The sequence below is a fragment of the Pyxicephalus adspersus genome, chromosome 3 (genome assembly GCF_032062135.1).
Source record: "Pyxicephalus adspersus chromosome 3, UCB_Pads_2.0, whole genome shotgun sequence".
In the NCBI taxonomy this organism is placed as follows: domain Eukaryota; kingdom Metazoa; phylum Chordata; class Amphibia; order Anura; family Pyxicephalidae; genus Pyxicephalus; species Pyxicephalus adspersus.
In genome coordinates, this window is record NC_092860.1 from 6178480 (window position 1) to 6198225 (window position 19746).

At 39.7% G+C, this 19746-nt stretch overlaps 1 protein-coding gene across 2 annotated transcripts in view; it reads left to right on the top strand.

The window, feature by feature from the left end:
- The first annotated feature begins 14418 nt into the window (after positions 1-14418).
- Positions 14419-19746, top strand: part of KCNJ16 (potassium inwardly rectifying channel subfamily J member 16) — a 38800-nt gene continuing 33472 nt past the window's right edge. The window contains exon 1 of one of the 2 annotated variants that reach the window (XM_072403450.1): positions 14419-14539. Coding sequence is in view for 1 of the 2 variants with exons in the window: in XM_072403448.1 (XP_072259549.1) it covers positions 18909-18918 (10 nt within the window). In the remaining variant the exon portion in view is untranslated. Of the gene's footprint in view, positions 14540-18773; positions 18919-19746 lie in introns of those variants that run through there. The other variant, XM_072403448.1, reaches the window with a different exon arrangement.

The window sequence follows — 19746 nt, forward strand, 5'->3', positions numbered from 1 at the left end:
CCTTCCCCTCTTCCTTTCCTCCCACTTGCTTTTGTCTAAAACTTTTAACCCTATGCCATCTGCCCCCTGACTGCCCAGTCATGACGGTCTTCCCCTATGCTCCTTCCTCGCTCATTACAGGCCTCATTATATTCTCTTCCAAAAAACATTTGAAAGCTCACCTGTTACCACTCCACCCGCAGCTCCTTTGTTTAGCAGTTTGCAGCATCCCCAGCCTGCCCATCTCAGCATCCCCGACACACTGTGCTCAGCCTAAGGGGATTGGAGAGTCCTGCAGCCAATCAGCAGATTATTCCTGACCATGGTCCTGTCTTACTATTGCCTGCCAGTCCTATTTTAGTATCTATAGTTCTGGGACTGGACCCTCTGTGTGTTACCTGCAACTTTACTGAGCTGTATTCTGCCCAATCGCCTTTCTGGATACCTATCCTCGGCCTGACTGCTCCCATCCCATATTTTTGGGGGGCAGACATCTAGAGCTATCCTTCAAAGCCATCTGTTCCTCTTGCCCTTGATGAGAAGAGACTGTCGGCTGCGACCTGGTGTTCTCCCTGCAGCAAAGTAATCTGGTGGCCACTAGGGTTACTGGCACATCACCCTCTAGTGAGGGCCGGGAAACACCAAGCCCCAGGTAATCATGTGATACTTGCCAGAAGACGTAGCCTTAACATCACTTCAAAAAAAATTTTTTTTCTCTTTGTAAAGAGAGTTCTTGAGGAAAGAATAGAGATGAAAAATAGCATCTCTGAGGGGCAGAGACATAAACTGGTATCTCCAAGAGGCAGAGACATAAACCATTACTATTGAGGGGCAGGGACATAAACTAGTATCTCCAAGGGGCAGAGACATAATCTAGTATCTCCAAGGGGCAGAGACATAATCTAGTATCTTCAAGGGGCAGAGACTTAATCTAGTATCTCCAAGGGAACTAGTATTACTGAGGGGCAGGGACATAAACTAGTGTCTCTGAGGGGCAGTATCACTAATTAATGTTTCTGCCCCTCTCAATAGGCCAAAATAGAGGCACTGCTCTCCAGAGCTGGTCTTTAAAATAATATTTTGGAAAGGTAATGTGCAACATCATCACCTGGGATTGTAATATAAAAACTGTACATATTTATGATGGCATTTCACAAGATTAAAAAATGTGTGCTTGAACAATATCCTAATATAATGTACAATGGATTTCTTTTTTTTTGATATAACATTTGATGGGTAAAATTTAGAAAAAAAACACTTATAAAAATATTTTTACAAGGTATTGCAACTTAAAATGAGAATGTCACATGCCAGTTGCCAGATATCCATCAGCATTGGTAAGTGGAATTTGGATTGGCTTTGTTACAAAATACACATCTCCTCTCTGCACCTAATAGACCACCCCAGAGATATAATGGATTATTCCACCTCCTGTAATGGTAATGTGTGATAATCAAAGGCATGTACAAACTATTAACGATTTCCTTTAAATAACATTTTGACGCTACCACTTAGGATGGCTTATTCCCCGAGACATGCAATTAAGTCAAACATAAACCCGGTCTCTCTTTTGTTTCCTCTGACTGCTGTTGAGCTAATTGTGGGTGGTTACTAGATGACCCCATCCCTTTTTAGTATGACTTTATAAACATTTATTTACAAATTAACTAAAAATGGTATACTTTGTGCTTAAATGTGACCAAAGGGGAAGATGCAGCAGGTGAGGACCAGGCTGGAGAACTAGCAATGTCACTCGAGACAGTTAGGCATTATTGCCCCAATCTGTATCTCTACTGGCATCAGTAACTGAAGACTTCTGTCCTTTTGTCTTCTTTTCCTGTGTAGAAGAAGGAAAAGTTAGATGCCAAGTTAGAGGATATTTGGCATCATCAACTTCACCCTTGCCTGGAAAAGGGGATTAAAGCTCCTGGATGGGGCTATTATTGTTTGTATGCCTGCAGATTTGCAGCCCTTTGTTTGGGATTTAGTCCTGTTGTATCCTGGATGGAATGGGTTGACCAGGCACTCCTCCATTTTCCAGGCCAGGAATTGGTGATGGCTCTGGAGCACCTGGCCATGGATAAAATGTTAGAGATTGAGGCCAAGTGACTCAGGAGGACAGGGTATGTGCAGCCTGTGAGCTGGGAAACAGTCTCCAAAATTTAGGGTCTGTGGGACCCAGAGGAGTTAGCCAGGAGGCAAAATGTTGTGTTTTACATGTCATACCATGGATGATAACCTGGGAATTTTTTTTTTGTTTTTTTAGTTTATCTGCGAAAAATGTAGTGGAGAGCCTTGAAATTGAAACTTCTGAAGTATCTCTCTACACTGATTGTGTTTTGATGCTAATCCCCACACCTTCCATGTATACTGTTCAATCGCAACAATGAAGAAGACCTGGAAGCCGCAGAGATGTGGAGCAGCAGACCGCTTGGCTGGTTACATTGACATTGGTAGACCCTAGCACCAGACCTTGCCTGATTGTTGCACCCATGTTGTCATCTTTAGCACAAAGTACACTATACTGGGCTCTATTCGCATGGAATTTGCAGGTTCTCCCCGTGTTTGAGTGGGTTTATTTCCGGGTATTCCGGTTTCCATCCACATTCCAAAAACAAGCACTTATGTTAATCACCTTCCCCTCAAAATTGACCTTAGACTGTATTAAAGACAAATGACTATGATAGGGATAATATATTGTTAGCCCCTTCGAGGGACAGCTAGTGACATGACTATGGACTTTGTGAAGTGCTGTGTAATATATGTTAGCACTATATAAATACTGTGTAATAATAATAATACTGGAATAATGGGTGAATGATGTAATGCCAAATAACACTTGTAGTTGTTAGATAATACATTAATAATAATAAATCTATAAAACCTAAAAAAAACAGAGGAGCAACTAAGGAATATTAGCCACCACTATTCCTATACGTTTTCTGTTGAACAGATTTCTCTCTCGGTCTTTAGCCAAGGACAAAAGCTTTTACACAACACAAGAACAAGTTGACTAATTGCTGGTAAACTATTAACATTTAAGCATTTGTTATGTTTACAGCCAATACCAATGTACAGGTAAGCGGTTTGGTAGGCAGTAAATGGTAATGATTACCAAACGATTGTTCATTCATTGTTCCGAGTAAAATAATCCCTTAGGCACTTGTAAAACAGTAAGTTCATCTTTGTGACATACCTGGTATGTAATGTGCTAAAGTGTGTATAATGGAGGGACTGGGTGCACATGGTTGTCTATGGTGTGATTGTGCATCTATAATTGTCTGCTTTAAAAACTGACCCCCAGGCTAAGGAAAATACAGAAGAATCCATATATGAGAGCTGTTTTACCTGCCAAGGTGTTTTCTGTCCCTCCAGACATATACACAGCTTTGCCTCTATTACAACTTTGGTGGAGCAGGAGAGCTGATGTTTCATTCTGCAACAATATTTTTTGTGTCTTTCTCAGATTGTGACTGGAGAAGCAGTGAGCTAATGCCAGGTCCAGGGATTTATTCACACACAAAGCAATGCATGCCATGTCACTCCTTGGGTTAAGGGGCCACCAAAGTGCAAAATGGACCAGAAAACAGATATGCAGCAGTTTTTTTAATGCAGTGGTGCATGGCAACAATGTGCATGGTGGCATGCCTAAAAATAACTCTTATAGTTGTGTTTCCCCTGCACTAGTTTTGTGCAGGACAAAGAATTAACAACTATATTACCTTACCTATCACTTCCTCAATAGACGGGGTCCTCCGGCACCCACATTCCTGCATTGTACGTGCTAACTCCGGAATATCTGAGACCAGAGAAGTAACTTTGGAGGACTGGTCATGCAGCTGAGTAAAAAACTGCTAGAGCCACTTATAGGGTGTGTATTAATGTTCATCTTTCCAAGACTTAATGATCATTTATGTCTTTTAATACAAGGTGGGGGTTGATTTTGCAATTCTGCAAAGGTAGTTTTTCAGCTGCTCAGAGGAGGTCTTTAAGTTCAGATTTCATAATTTTCGACCAATCACAACTACATACAATGATATATGTGTAGTGATCCCTAAAGATTACAACGTTTTCTGGTGTTTCGTGAAAAAGAAGGCTTGATTATTCCAAAAAAAACTCCGAAAGATAAAGAATCAGAGATTGCGGCAATTATTTGCAAACTTGTATTGTTGTCTGAATGTAATTACAGAAATAATTTGTTAAAAAGCGCAATTAGTTGTGGTCTTAGGATCTCAGCTTGCACTCTGAACCTACAAAGATCTGCATCTATAGCCTCCTATAAAGGCTAGAGAAAAGTACAATTGTCCTAATGAATCTCCCGGGCTGGAATGCTCATGGTACCTGAGAAACAACATGGGTTTTAGTTGTTGGACAGTTTTTTTATTAAATGATTGATGGGTCAGGAATCATTTGTTTTGGGTCCGTGGCAAACGAAAGATCCCATTTTTGCCAGAAAACACTATAACCCAGCCAACGAAAAGCCAGGAAAAAAAACTTACCATGGCTCCATTGGCACTTATGTTCTATGGTGCTATGTCTTACCAGTAAAAGTTGAGTACATAAAATCCCATAAAAGTACACTTCAGCCCAATGCAAGGATACATTCCTTTGGGGATGCCAAGTCTGATGTCAGCCTCTCCACCTTGCAATCTTTGGAGGCCGAGGTATTATTTTTGGGAATGAATTGATTTGTTTGCATTGTTTTTTTCAAATCCACTTATGTGTTGTGGGGGCAGATACAAAAAGTAGACTTTGCCATGCACGTTCCGCTTTAAGACCGTGTATCTTTGTCACCTTCAGAAGTCATTTTGTTAAAACAATCTAAAAGCAACAAGTGCTGTAAACAGGTTAAACAAGCCTCATAATTACCAGTATAATAGCTGCTCCTATGTTCTTACTGCTTCTGGAATGTTACAATATGCCTCTCACAAGGTCACTGAGACAATGATGCATGAGAACGTCTACAAAAAAGAACATTTTTACAACGTGTACAAAAGCACAATCACCCATCTGAGGTTTATCAGCACCAATCTTAGTGGTGACCTTGTATGTACATATTTGAAATCACACGATCAATGCACCAAGCATGTCCTTACTGAATTCTCTATGTTAGTGGATGTGCTTTTTTATTTGTCATCTATGTAGAAATATTGTAATTGGGGTCATTTCAAAAATCTTTCAATTTTATGTTTTGTTCTTTACTCTTAGGTTTATTCAGATTGGTTAAGAGAACTTCCTCGACTTATCAATGTAAACAACACATAGTGTAATGGTATCCATAACGTAGAGGCTTCCAAATTATTTTCCAGTGGGTTCAGGGTCTTCCAACCAATGTGCAGGAATAGTGCACATGGTTCACCAATTAATGAACAATGTATACATGTGAGGATAGCATATGATCCAGTTTTACACAACTACCCTCAATATTTGGGTGAAGTCTATTCTTTTTATCTTAAGTAATTATCCTATCTGCATTAATGCTTGATTAATGATTTTCATATTTCGGAAACTCAGAGCAGGTATCTCAATCCAAGAAATACATGGTTGGGAAGATGCTGGGAGAGAAGATGAAGTCATTGCCAAGGGGGGCAATATTGTGACTTACCTGTCTGATTGCTCCGGGTTTCTGGCAAACAGCTTAGCTGCACATGTGCAGCGCCATCTTTAGCTCCCTTTGCATATGACATATAGTTATGTCATCCTGGCACAGCCAATCAAGATGGCCAAAGATCACACGGACAATTAAGTTGGCTGGGATTAGTGTCACTTTAAAGCTGAGCTTAGGCCAAAATTTTGAGCTTCTCTTGCAGTGGGTGTTGAAAATTACTCCTCGGTCCAACAGCTGATGACACTCCCCTTCTCTTTTCCAGAATGGACAAATGCAGCCATGGGGAAAGAGTTACTTTACTGCTGGTGTGACCAAGGACTTCATGTTTTTCAGTGGATCATTCATAAGCCTTGCGTTGTATGAGGTCCCAGACACAATCTGGAGCAGTGTTCTCCAGCAGGGTTCCGTGGAACCCTTAGGTTCCTCCAGAGGTTGCTGGGGGTTCCTTGAGCAATGGGATATTTTTACCTCTCAGGTCAGTTTAAGTGACCCCAATGACCTTTTTTGCTATCTGTAAGGGTGACATTCTTTCCAATGGCCAGCAATGTAAGAGGAATTCTTCCCACTGACCACCAAACTAAAATACTGTGAGCTGTGGATATAGAAAGGGTTCCTTGGAGACCTCAAAGTAAGTCCCCCCCTCCCATGTTAAAAAAGTTGAGAAACATCTGGAGAGTTCACAAGCAGAAAGTAGCCTTGGTGGCTGCAAGTTTGAAATGTAAGATAAGCCTTTATCTAAAAGCATCAACCCTTTGGACAGAGCTATCAACTCTTTCAGGGGGATGGAGAACCCATTGCAAAAGGGTAAAAAGATTTTAGCTGGAGTTCAGCTTTATTGTACACACACTATGAATTCATATTGTAGATTCACTCTAGCTTTGCAGCAATATGTAGAAATGACTTGCTGAATAATAAGTGCTTGTTGAGGAAATTAATTTCACACGAACACTTATGTAACATACCCATCAGACCTAGCATAGTCTTGTTGTGTTCTCAATTGATCCATGTCATTCTTATTGGCATAGTAATAAGTGCATTATGTAAAATAAGTACAGAATGGGGAAGTAGGCCAAGAGCATAGATTCATTCATTCCTTATCTGACGTCTGCCTTTATTTTTTTATTTCATTTTCATGTTAATGAAAAGCTTTTACTTGTACTGTCTTTAAAAGCCAACACTGATTTTTTTTATTCTGTCACAGTCAAGTGTTGTTGAACCAGTTCTGTGGTAAAGACATAAATCGGTATCTTTAAGGCTGAGCTCCAGCAAACAGTTAAATACACAGATGGAGAAGATCAAGGGAGCTGTTATACCTGCTGAAAGATTTATATTTTATTTTTGTCCATTTAGTTTTGAGATTTGGATTGCTCTGCCACACAGCACAGGGTCTGTCCCGAGGGATCTGTCACTGGGAATAAGTCACAGAGGGGTATATCACTAAAAAATGTTACTAAGGGGTCTGTCAGGAAGGGTTTGTCACTGGGAGATTTGTTACTGAAGGTTTTGTCACTGAGGGGTCTGCCACTGTGAGATCAATCTCTGGATGAACTGGTAATGAGGGGTCTGTCACTGGGGATTTGAGGATCTACTACTGAGGGATTTGTCACTTAGAATCTGTACCTGAGGGGTCTATCACTGGTGGATCTGTACCTGAGGGGTCTATCACTGTTGGATCTGTACCTGAGGGGTCTATCACTGGTGGATCTGTACCTGAGGGGTCTATCACTGGTGGATCTGTACCTGAGGGGTCTATCACTGGTGGATCTGTACCTGGGTCTATCACTGGTGGATCTCTACCTGAGGGGTCTATCACTGGTGGATATGTACCTGAGGGGTCTATCACTGGTGGATCTGTACCTGAGGGGTCTATCACTGGTGGATCTGTACCTGAGGGGTCTATCACTGAGTGTCTGTACCTGAGGGGTCTATCACTGGAGATCTGTACATAAGGGCTCTATCACTGGGGGTTTGTAATTGAGGAGTATATCACTGGGGATTTATACATGGGGGGTCTATGATTGGAGAGATCTGTCACAGTGGATTTGTAGCCGAGGGGTCTGTCTCTGGTCTGAGTGGTATAATAATGGGGGGATCTGTCACTGAGGGGTTTTTCACTGGTGGTCAGTCACCAGGGGATCTGTGACTGGGGAATTGGTCATTGGTGGGTCTGTTACTGAGTGTTCCATAACCGAGTATCTGTAATTGGGTATCTGTACCTGAGGGGTCTATCATTGGGTATCTGTACTTGAGATGTCTACCACTGGGGGATCTGTACCTTAACATATATCACTGGTGGATATGAACCTAAGGGGTCTATCACTGAGACGTCTATCTTTACCTGATGGGGTCTATCACTGGGGGTTTGTAATTGAGGGGTCTCTCACAGGGGATCTGTACATGAGGGGTCTATCATTGGAAGATATGTACCTGAGTGGTCTATCCCTGGTGGATATGAACATTAGGGGTCTTTCACTGAGTATCTGTACCTGAGGGGTTTATCACTGGGGGATTCGTTATTGAGGGGTCCATCACTTTATATTTGTAATTGAGGGGTCTATCACTGGGTATCTGTACTGGAGGGAACTATGTTTGGAGGTTCTGTACCTGAAGGTCAATTACTGAGGATGCATAATATTAACAAATGTTAACATTTCCAAAGTGTGTGTTACAACCCAGAAAAAGTTGGGAACCAAAAGATATTGCCTCAAAACTAAAAGAGATGTAAACTACAACTGAATAAAATTTAGTCTGTTAAAGAATTTTATATCATAGATAATAAGTGGTGGTAAGGGCTGGCAGTGTGCTGTATATACCTTCCCCAAAACAGAAAGGCATGGTAATACCTACCTGTGATGATGAGACTCCATGATTTTTATTATTTTTTGTATTTGTTTCAAACAGCATAGAATTATTATGTATTTTTAAGAAATCAAAGACCTGGAAGGCATAAAAAAATGCCAAGCACAATAAAAGATCAATGAAATACAATAAACTGGTAATAAAAATGTTCTCATAAAAGTTGTAGTAGTTATTCCTTCCATAATCCTGCAAAATGGAAAAAATGGAAGCTGTACTGCATGCTTAATAATGATACATCAATAACAAATGTGAAAATCAAATACTCATCTACTTAAAACTCTGAAATTAGGAACCAATAATATCAGTATCCTGGAAACTATATATTTATAGCGAAACATCAAGAGCATCTAAATAGGTCACGTGGTATCCGATTTGTCCAATAAGCATTTGAATTTTTTAACACTGTGCCATTCTGTATAATAATAATTTCCAATAATCACTCTTTGGAAAATTCCACCACGGAGCATGCCTAATACAAATGCTTTGTGTAAACAGGCATACGTTTTCGGGAATTCAGTTTATCAGTGAGCACATAAGTGGCCATACACTGGTCATTGGGTGAATGTGAGTTTGTAATATAATTTTTACATCTGAGATTTTAGGGGTGAGATGGAAAGCCATTGTGTAGAAATTTGCTTCTTGATAATTAAAAGGTATATTATCTCCCATTTACAATGTTAGGAAAAAAGAAAGCAAGGTACTAGATTCTAGTCTGTCCAAAATACTGTTCATGTAACAGAAGGCATTTTGCTAGTATCACACAATAACCAAGCAGTCCCAAAATAAATGGACACAATTTGGTCTTTCTACCTTGTATTTTGGCCAAGTGATTGTCCAGTTGGGACATGGCCATTCTACAAGAATATTAAAAGCTTTATGGCCCATTTTAAGATTCATGTTGTACATTCTTTTCACAATTTACTAAGTGTAGTTTTCAAGTCTGTGCCCAGGCTAAGTGCATAATATGCCAAATTTCATCCCTGGCATATTGGAGTAAAGATGCCAACTTTTCAGAACCAGAGGATCACCAAATGAATTTTCTCTAATAGTCAAAGAAAGCCAGAACAAAGATTTCCTCCCTACGGTGTTGATAAGTCAAGCCAGTTTATGGGGAAATTGTTGGTTATGGGGGGTGTATGAAGCCTTCATAAATGAGGGATATGAAATCAAATGAGCCAAACAGTGGACCAGGGAAAGTCCGGTTGGTGTGGGAAAAGCAGAAGATGCTGGACATCCTCCAGCCCGGAAATGAGGTGGCCTTATCTGACCTGACATAGCTTCTGATTCACATAGTGAGAAGCTCATGGCGTGCGGTGAAATCAGAGTAAGTCATTTTATTATAGGAGAGGAGCAAGGTAAAGGCTGGGGTATATATCTTCAATTATATTATGCCAGCTTCTTTGCTTCATACTTAGTAATGCAGCACATTTCGAGCTTTTTCTAGCTTTTCTCACAGGTCCAGATTGACCCATTTTTAAACAATACATTTTCCATAGGACTATCTGAATGGCTCACAGTGTGCAGTGAATAAGGTATTTTGGCCAAGGAGAGGAACCTGTAAGACAGTGGAAGAAAGAAGGGAAGGCTGGAAGTTGGATTTACCAACATCTGATGTAAAGTCATGCATGAGAATTAAATGATTGGATTTAGATTTTATTATTCATCTGTATAATGTAGAGGAACCACTCTTTTGTCTGTTTGGTTTTCTGGTACCAGTCCAATTTTCTCTTCCATGAATCGGCGACACTTTCTGTGCAGGTTTGGAGTGTCAGGAGAAGGTCACAGGCACCCGGGATGGAAAGACTCCCAGCTGCATTTTAACCGCCCGTTGTGCCTTAAGTTTCTTGGTCTTGGCAGAAGGATATCACATTTTCGCCTTGCCTCCAACAGGAAGACTCGGTCTACCACAATAAAATCAGGCCTCTTATTCCTCCATCACATCATTCCAACATTTTTAGAGGCAGACAGGTTCACCGAGAGAAAAAAAAAAAAGGAAAACCAAGTGTGATTTCACCGGCATAGACAAAACATAACATGGTGGAGACAATCTGGACTTGTGACAATTACCTGATCGGAGGAAGGAGAATGAACTTGAACAGCTTAAATGAATGGAAAAATTCTCATACTGAGCTGCCCTTCCCGATGCTAATTTCATTTGTAAGTGCTCACTTTCCCAAGGTAGGAAAATTAAGAGCTGCCAAGAGTAATAAAACCGGTAGAGGGATTTTTTTTTTTAATTATTTCGTCTTCTGCCTTTCAAGGAAAAAAAAATGACAGAAACCTTAGCCCAGCACAGGATTCTAGAGCAGTGTTTGTTAAGATGAAGAACATGTTCTTAACCCTTTAAAAGAGGACAAAGGCAAAAAGGACCATCAAAAAGTGCATGTGGGGTCATTTTTAAAAGTCTAAAGTTGGTTCAATGTAAAACTTTTGCTAGGTTTATTGCTGTTTGTTTGCCTACTGGAATAATAATTCAGAAGTCTTCATACCAGACCAGGAAGGAATGGACTGGTCACTGTGGGTGATGGAACAACCAATGGACAGGGCCAAATGAATAGTAGAAAGAATAGAACCAGAATATAAGTTATAATATAAAGGTTATCCACCCTTTTATGTAAAGTAAAACAGGAAGGTGGGAAGCCAGACATTGTAAAATGACCTTGCATTGTACTGCAAAGTGCAGTTTAAGTCAAAAGTTTCAATTAGTCCTTTTTCCGCACTTTGCAGCCATTGTATGTGGCTTTTGGCCATTATTGTTATCTCTGCTTATATAATTCTGCATTGTGCAACTTCCTTCTCACGATCCACAGCAAGTGGGTAAACCAGGACTATGAAGAACATCTATGCAATATAATACACACCATGCCAAAGCTTCTTAGATTTAGATCAAGGTGTGAAAACTGGAAGAAGAACAGAAATCTAGGTTGAGGGGCATCCAGGTGAAAAATCAGCATGACAGCAATCCTAGTCAAAGCAGTTCAACCGGCAGCCGTCCATGTCATAGTCAGTATCACTGGAATTTACCTTAAATTATAATCAGTGGACTGTCATTTGCCTTTTTTTAGAATCTCAAACAGCTCTTAATGTGAGTCTTTCCAGCAACTTCTTTTTTACATTCTAAGCTTATTTTGCCTGAGTTTTGGTGTCAAGTGGCTTATAAACAATTACATAAAGCGTTACATCGTCTTCTCTTGAATGTTCTGGCACAGGTTACATTATTATTGTGACCTATATTTTCTGTTACTCATCTGCTTTATGTGGTTCATGGAAATCTAAGAGAACAGTTCCTGAAATTTACATATAGTTACGTAGTTGTGTTGAAAAAAGACATACACCCATCAAATTCAACCACTAGGGAAATAAACGTATCCCAGATAAAACCCCATAGACATAGTTGATCCAGGCAAGAAAAACCCCTGGTACAACTGGGGAAAAAATCCTTCCTGATTGGGGGTCTTTCTAGAAGCACAGACTATAACTGGGTATTAAAGCTTTAAAGTAAAAATAACAGAGACTGCTGATCCAGGGAACATCCGATTGCCTCATGGAATCAGGTAGGAATTTTTTTCCCCTGTTGAAGCAAAATGTACCGGGGTTTTTTTTGCCTTCCTCTGGACCAACTATGTCTATAGTGTTTTATGTTTGGGATATGTTTATTTCCCTAGTGGCTGAACATGATGGACTTATGTCTTTTTTCAACCTAACCTACTATATAACTAAGTAACTATGATTTCATGAGACAATCGGATGTTCCCTGGATCAGCAGTCTCTGTTATCTTTACTTTAATGCTTTAACCCCCAGTTATATTCTGTGCTTCTAGAAACCATCCAGCTTTTTCTTAAAGCAATCTATAGGGGCACCCTGTGGCAGCCTCTCACATGGGAAAGTACAGCAGTCATCATCACTTGATCTTTCATTCATCCGCCAGGACATATTGGTGAACAATGTTGCGCACCATTTTGTAAAGAATACTCAATTATGTGCAACTGAAATCTAAAACACAGGATATTTGCTTGCAAATGATTGGATGGTTGAAGTCAGCAGAGCTTTACTAAGCTAAGTGAAATATCACTTGCAAGGGGGGTAACTCACTTTTGCATATGAACACACTAAATTTTTTAGTGAACAAATTTCAATGGTATATTTGACAAATTAAAGGGGTGAAAAAGAAGATCATTGTCAAAGTTTGATCATTTTATAAGGGGTGATAACACACTATAAATGTTCAACCGAGGCATTCTCTGAACTAAACATGCAAAAACCCAACTGAACCCAGATTGGATGGATTTAGCAACAGGTAACATTTGTATAGTGGGACCACCCATTAATATCATTACTAATATTATTATTATACAGTATTTATATTGCACCAGCATATTACACATAAAAATGGGTTGCATATGACAGACAGATACAAGCAATGGCAGAGGAGGAGGAGAGGACCCTGCCCAGAAGAGCTTACAATCTAAGAGGTGGGGGAAGTATCACACAATAGGAAGGGGGAAACCAATGCAGAAGCTGATTGAAATGGATTGCAGATAATGGACTTGTGTACATACAACAGTACTGTTGAGACCCTTTGACCTGAATATTTATTACTTGAGAAATAAAAAAGGATTTTTATCATTACAAAAACAGCTGCTTTATACTCAGTGATAACAAGAAACTTTGCTGACTCGGAGGGAAGGGTGATAAGGACTGCGCACGTTACCGGAAGAGATAGGAAAACATGTTCTGTTTACTTCTCCTTACTTTCAGATTTGCACAGGATTGCTGGGCTGGTTCATATACTTTTCTTGGAATTTGCCTCAACATTAGGTTTCTGATTTATTAAAGCTCTCCAGACTTGGATAGACTATTACTGGAGAACCTGGGTGATTCAGAAAACCTGACAATGATCCAGAATTAAAAAAAATTGTAAACTAATAGCAAAAGTGTTTTAAAGAAATCAATTTCAGGTTTGATGGAGCGCCCAGGTACTTCTATGATGGCCTATCTTCTCCGGGGAGAATCAATAATCCAGGCCCATGGTGCTTTGTGTGAATTAAAATTGGAGTATGCTCCCCTGTGTGATATTGAGAGTTGAAGAAAGGGCATTGTACTGATTTGATCTATGTTTGTAAAAATTGTAAGAAACTTTTTTTTCTATCCCATGAAAAGTCTGTCTTGCAATACTGAGAAATAGAATAGGTTCAATTTGAAGGAATTGGAGAAGCTACTTGACTGTTGGTATTTGTCTCCTACCCTTTGTTGCCCACCAGACATTTGGTAACATAGAGGTATAGCCACTGACATTTAATGAAATGCTCATCAAGGGAAGCCTTCAGCTCCCTCCTAACCAATATTGTATTGAACAAATCTTCATTAGCATTCCACTAACCACTGACAATGCCTTAAATTGCTTTGATACCGCAGATCTGGGCTTAGTTTACTTAACAAACTGCTGCCCACATAAAAGTTAAGTATTCCCTTGCAAGGATACCAGGATACAAGGATGTAAGAATAGCTCCCCTGACTTCAACCATCTGTTCACTTACAATAAAAAAATCCTAGATTTCCTTGCAAGTGATTGGGTATTTTTTGCAACATTCACTAAACTAAGTGAAATATCCCTTGCATGGAAAAGCCTATCTATCATTAGTAAATCATCTATATTGCACAGAAGACCCTCAGACCAGTAAATCCATGGAACTAGGAAGAACTTTAGCAAAGAATCTTTGAAAAAGTTTTTTTTGTCCCCCAAAAATGCAGGAAATCGGCTTGTTAAAAAAATAATCCAACCCTGTAAAGGTGTCTATAAGCAGCCATGACTATATAAAACCTCCTGGGACTGTAAACATGAATAGCCACTTAAGCTAAGAAAACAAAGCATACAAACAAATGAGGTAGAAAGGAACATTCCAGGTATTGTGTGAGATGCCAGTCCCTTCACAGTACATTATCAGGGTAAGATCATACAGCAAGGGTAAATATTTAACCGAAAATTCTTGATTGCTAACTTCAAGCTAACAAGGAAGAGTCACTTGGTTAACAGGCTGGAGAGTGTGACAAAGCTGGCATTGTGCAATGACTGCCCTGCACGGAGAACCCAGGTATGAGGGTCATGCATTGACCAGAACTGGCATTGGGTTGGGAGCCGGTGTGGCTGGTGGGGGTATATTATAGTAGATTATGTCTATTGGCTTATTGTATTAGTATAAAGTCCTGGGTACAACGAGCTAGTTTTGTATTTTGCTTCAATAATCCCTAAGTATTTATATGTTTCTTCTAACTGCCCCAATCTTTAATCGTGGTTATTCTGCATGTTCTCGATTTTATGTTTTTGTATTTTTTTTATACATGTGTTTATGTAATATTTTTTGGGAACCCATAATGTCTCCCTGGTACAAAGGTCACTCCTGGTCATAATCTTTTAATGGAATGGTTTTTCATTGCAAGTCGTATTCATTTTTATTACCTACACGTTCACAAATATGAAGATGTTATTCAATTTGGGTTGGCAGAGGAATTTTACAAACGTAGTTAATGTGAGTCTTCTATTGGTTGTACTGAGTTCTGAGCGTTGTAGCTGCTTGACCCCATTAGATTATAGGAACATAGACTGGAATCAAATTTTTAATGCATATTTACAGAATTCATTTACTAAAGATTCACAAAGTGAAGTATCCCTGTACACTGCAATAATTTAAAGAAAATTAATCAGATGAAGCTTTGCTGACTCCAATCATTTTTTGTTAAGTGAACTAGAACAGAATTTACTAAGCTAAGTGAATTATCTTTTGCAAGGTAATAATTCACTTTGGTAAGTTAACAGCCTAAATTCTTTTAGTAAATCAGCCCCCATGCCTTTATTTTACATAGCCATGTAAATTCACTGTAACTTCACTGTTCTGCACTCCTTTTCACAGTTTTCACTCTAAAGATATTAGTGCAGGTGAGCATAGGGAAAAACATTTCAGAGAAATATGTTCCATGTTTCAAGTGTGCACTGGTTTAATTATATAACTACATACAATAGATACTCAAGGATCATGTAATTAGAGATGGGTGGAGGGACCCAGGTTTGGCTAACATGCTATGAAGTTTGATGAAGGCCAATGTTCCAGTTGAACCCAACTGAATTCTATGAGATACGAAACCAGTGTTTAAAGCAGTGTTTCTCCACCAGGGTTCCTCCGTTAGGGGTTCCATGAGCAATTTGTGCCCCTCAGGTCAGTTACCCCTGACACCAATTATCTTTTTGGCTATCTGTAAGGGTGACATTCTTTCCAATGGCCAGCAATGTAAAATGAATTCTTCCCACTGACCACCACTGTGAGCTGTGGATATGATAATTATAGAAGGGGTTCCCTGAAGACTTGAAATTTATTTCAAGAGTTCCTTCATGTTGAAACTTAAAATACCTAAAAGATCCAATGATCTTAAGGTTTTTTTTTGTTCTGTGTGAATGTTCTTAGGGTTTTACATTTTTTATATATTCTTATTATATGACTACTTTCTCTTTGGAGTTAATGTTCTTAGGCTATTCTTAGAATCAGTTCCGCTAAGAAAATTCAAACCGAGACAGACTTTTTTGTTGTTACGTTAAACAGTAGAAGTTCCTAGATACCATAGGATGAAACTTAACCCTTTTTTTGTTTTTGTTAAATTGGGGAATGGGTAAAACCATTTTTTTGCTGCCTGTGTTCCATTGAGGAGCCTTTGCCCTAGGAAATACAGCAGGAATTAGGAGGATTTTTGAGGGCAATTTTCTTTTAAGATGGGTACACACGTGCAATAATGGTTGCACTAAGGACTTTACGATGCATGAACTAGTGCTTTACATATAGCGCCGTACTGCTCTATGGAGAGGGGAGGGGGAGAAAGACGGAGCGGCACCCCGCTGCGCGCTCTCCCCCTTCGATTCCATTACGATTGTTCGTTGTCCAACGTCCATGGACCTGCCAGGACAGTCGTTTGGATGGCGGGCGCTGTACACACGCCAGATTCTTGTCCGATATTGGCCCTGAGCCGAATATCGGATGAGAAGCATTGCAAGTGTGTATGTAGCCTTAGTTGTTTCCAATGAAGGTGTCTCAATTGGTAGATTTTCCTTCTATACCTGGTATGGGGACAACTAAAAATGTTGGTGTTTCCATCCCTTTCTATGCCAGTGACAGTGGTCATCAGTACAAATAAAAGGCAAATCTCACTAATGGGTACATGGTAGAAACAATGGACAGAAGGGTCTAACCCTTCCACAAGTTGTGGTTTTAGGCATTTCTTAAGGTGCACTGCTGACTCGTCATACATGGATTCCATAATAATGAGGAATTAAAAGATGATGGAAGAACTTGCATTGATTTTGGTTAACCTTTACAGCCTTCTTAACCTAGACATGAGATTGTATAGAAGCAAAGTGTACAGTATTTGCAAAGCTTCCAGCATTTAAAGCACCATTAAGCTCAGGTTTGGGGATGTGAAACTCTGATCTTAATCTCCGATGATAATGCTGACTATCAATATTAACAAGCTACTCGTTGGCTTCAGTAGACTTTGGAATTTAAAGCTTGCTGAAGCCTGATAGCTCCTTTATAAATCACCACCTCTATTGAGATCTGTGTGAAATATCCCCAAACAATGCATAGAAAACCAGTGAACTTGCCACTTTATTCCTATTTGGTCGGGTAACTATACCATTGAAAGTATTTTGTTATATCTAGTCATTTAGTGCAAATCAATAGCTATAATCACATCAGATATCCAGTGAACTTCCGGTTTCTCTGCCCGTTCTGCATTTTTATCAATTACATTATTATATAGGGTGGCAACTCAGTTCCTCTATTGACCTAATGTTGTTGTCCTAGGACAGTACGTGGGCTAGTTGTAAGTTAAAATAAAGAAAAAAGAGCCTGAAAGGTAATATAATGTAGCCACCATGATGATTAAACTTCAGTATTTTAGTTTTTGGGTTTAGATACAATTCACTTAGATCAGTGCTCTTCAATCAGGGTTCCATTGAACCCAAAGGTTCCTCCAGAGGTTGCTATGGGTTCCTTGAGCAATGAGAAGTTTGTGACTTTCAGGTCAGTTTTAGTGACACCAATGATCTTTTTGGCTATCTGTAAGGGTGACATTCTTACCAATGGCCAGCCATGTAAGAGGAATTCTTCCTACTGACCAACACACTAATGTACTGTGAGCTGTGGATATAGTAATTATAGAAGGGGTTCCCTAAAGACATGAAATTTATCTTAGGGGTTCCCCCATTTTGAAAAGTTGAGAAACACTAATAAAGCCTTGATGACCGGGTGCAATGCTTTAACCTCCCTCGTGGTATTCCCGAGTGTGGCTCAGGGTGAATTTTCCATACCAAAAGCGGTAACCAAGAGCCACACTCGGGGTGGAATTGCTAGGGAGTGTAAAATTCCTACCTGGTTCCCACATTCCAGTTGCATCCTCCAGCGTTGCCTGCGGCATCCTCCAGCGATGCCTGTGAAGTCCTCCAATGATGCCCGGCATCTTCTTCCCCTGGCGATGACAGCGGGCATCTGTGTAACCTGGTGATGCCCGTGCCGGCATCTGCGTCCCCGGCGTGTGAACTTTGGGTACATGAGTCTAGGGGAAGCAGATGCCAGCCAGGCATATGCTTGCGAATGTGTGGCTGGAGGGTGGGACCGTTAGGCAAGACCAGGCGGGAAATTTAAAGTACTGCTTTTACATTTAAAAATACTTAGTATTCATACAGCCTTAGAGGTTAAGGCAGCCCATTAAAATGAATGGGTTGGCAATGCACCAAAACAGTCAAGAAAATAAACCATTTTTGGCAACATACCATAATGCATGGTGGTGTCTTTCATCCATTGTAGTGCGCAGTGATTTGGAGCTGCACCCCAACACACTAATGTACATGATGCAGAAAATGGTGTTTCAGCCTTTAAGGTTTCAACAAAGCTGCTCAAAGCTTCCCAAATACTTTCCAAGAACAACGCTGTTCAGGCAATGTATTTGAATCATGTCTTGGGAAGGGGGCATACTTACCGGCACAAAGAACACGAAAAGAAGGTGGCAAAAGAAACTCACCCAAGCAAAAGCATATCTCTGCAAAGCGGCAAATCTTTTCTACAGTCATCCAGTAGTCGGTGATCACCGAATCGTTCATTTGCCTATTTAGAAATACTCTCCTTTAGCTTTTGCTGACAGGATGCTCTCATTTACAAAAAAAAAACTATTTATATCCAGTCTCTGAATTGTATTGACTGAGACATACGTGAGATATCAACCTACTGCACCAAGATAAATATTGACTTTGGACAAGGTGAATATTTTTGCTGCACTGTACAGCCTTATCAGCTGTTGGCTACGTTGAAGTTCCTCTGCAAACAAACATGCAGCGACGATCACATTTGGAGGTCCAGGTTATCGCTAAAACAGCAACGGTCACGCTTAGAGGGCCTGATTATCGCTAAAACAGCAGATCTAATGGGGTCTGGTTAGTATGTTGTAATAGATAACTATTGTCTGATGCTGTTTGCTCATCAGAAGGACAGAACATGTTTTGTATGTATACAAGAGGAAAATGTAGCAAGGGATCACAGAAAAATGTCCAGTATAGTAATAAAGGGGACCATTTAATCATTTTTTTTCACCAAAAATTCACTTAAAATGTACACATTTTCACATTGTAATAAATTAGATATTGATCGAATCAACTTTTACTCATGATTCATATATTTGTCTTAATTTGATCCAATGTGAAAAAAATTTGGTGAGAGTTGGGTAAATTCATTTACAAATGGACCCCAAAATGTATTTTACAGGTGATTTAATGAAGGAATTAAATGAAGATGTATTAAATTTAAGTAGAATTATTGTCAAAGTCACATATCACATAGAATCATATTTGTGAGGGAGGCTGCCCATACCAATGGTTGATGGAGAACAAAAGGGAGTTTGGGCAATCAATGGCCACATAGGTTTGCAATACATGAAACAATACAAAGATAGCGGTGATGGCATTTTGATCAATATTCAGATTTGGCAAGTGGTGCTCAGTGGTAATCCAAGGAAATTTTCAGTATCGGGGTTATATTCATTGTTTACCTGATAGTTCAAACCAAATCGAAAAGGATAGCTTATATTGTAACTTTTACCGTTTTTTACATAGTGTAGCATATCTGCCATCCATGCCCATGTTCAGATTTCACCTTACTTCATTTCCCTGTAACAACTGATTTCAGAATTTTAAGGTTGTCATGGACAGGAGAATTGGTTATATAACTTCAGAGATATCACCTTTTCCCATTGTAGCTCGGGTGTG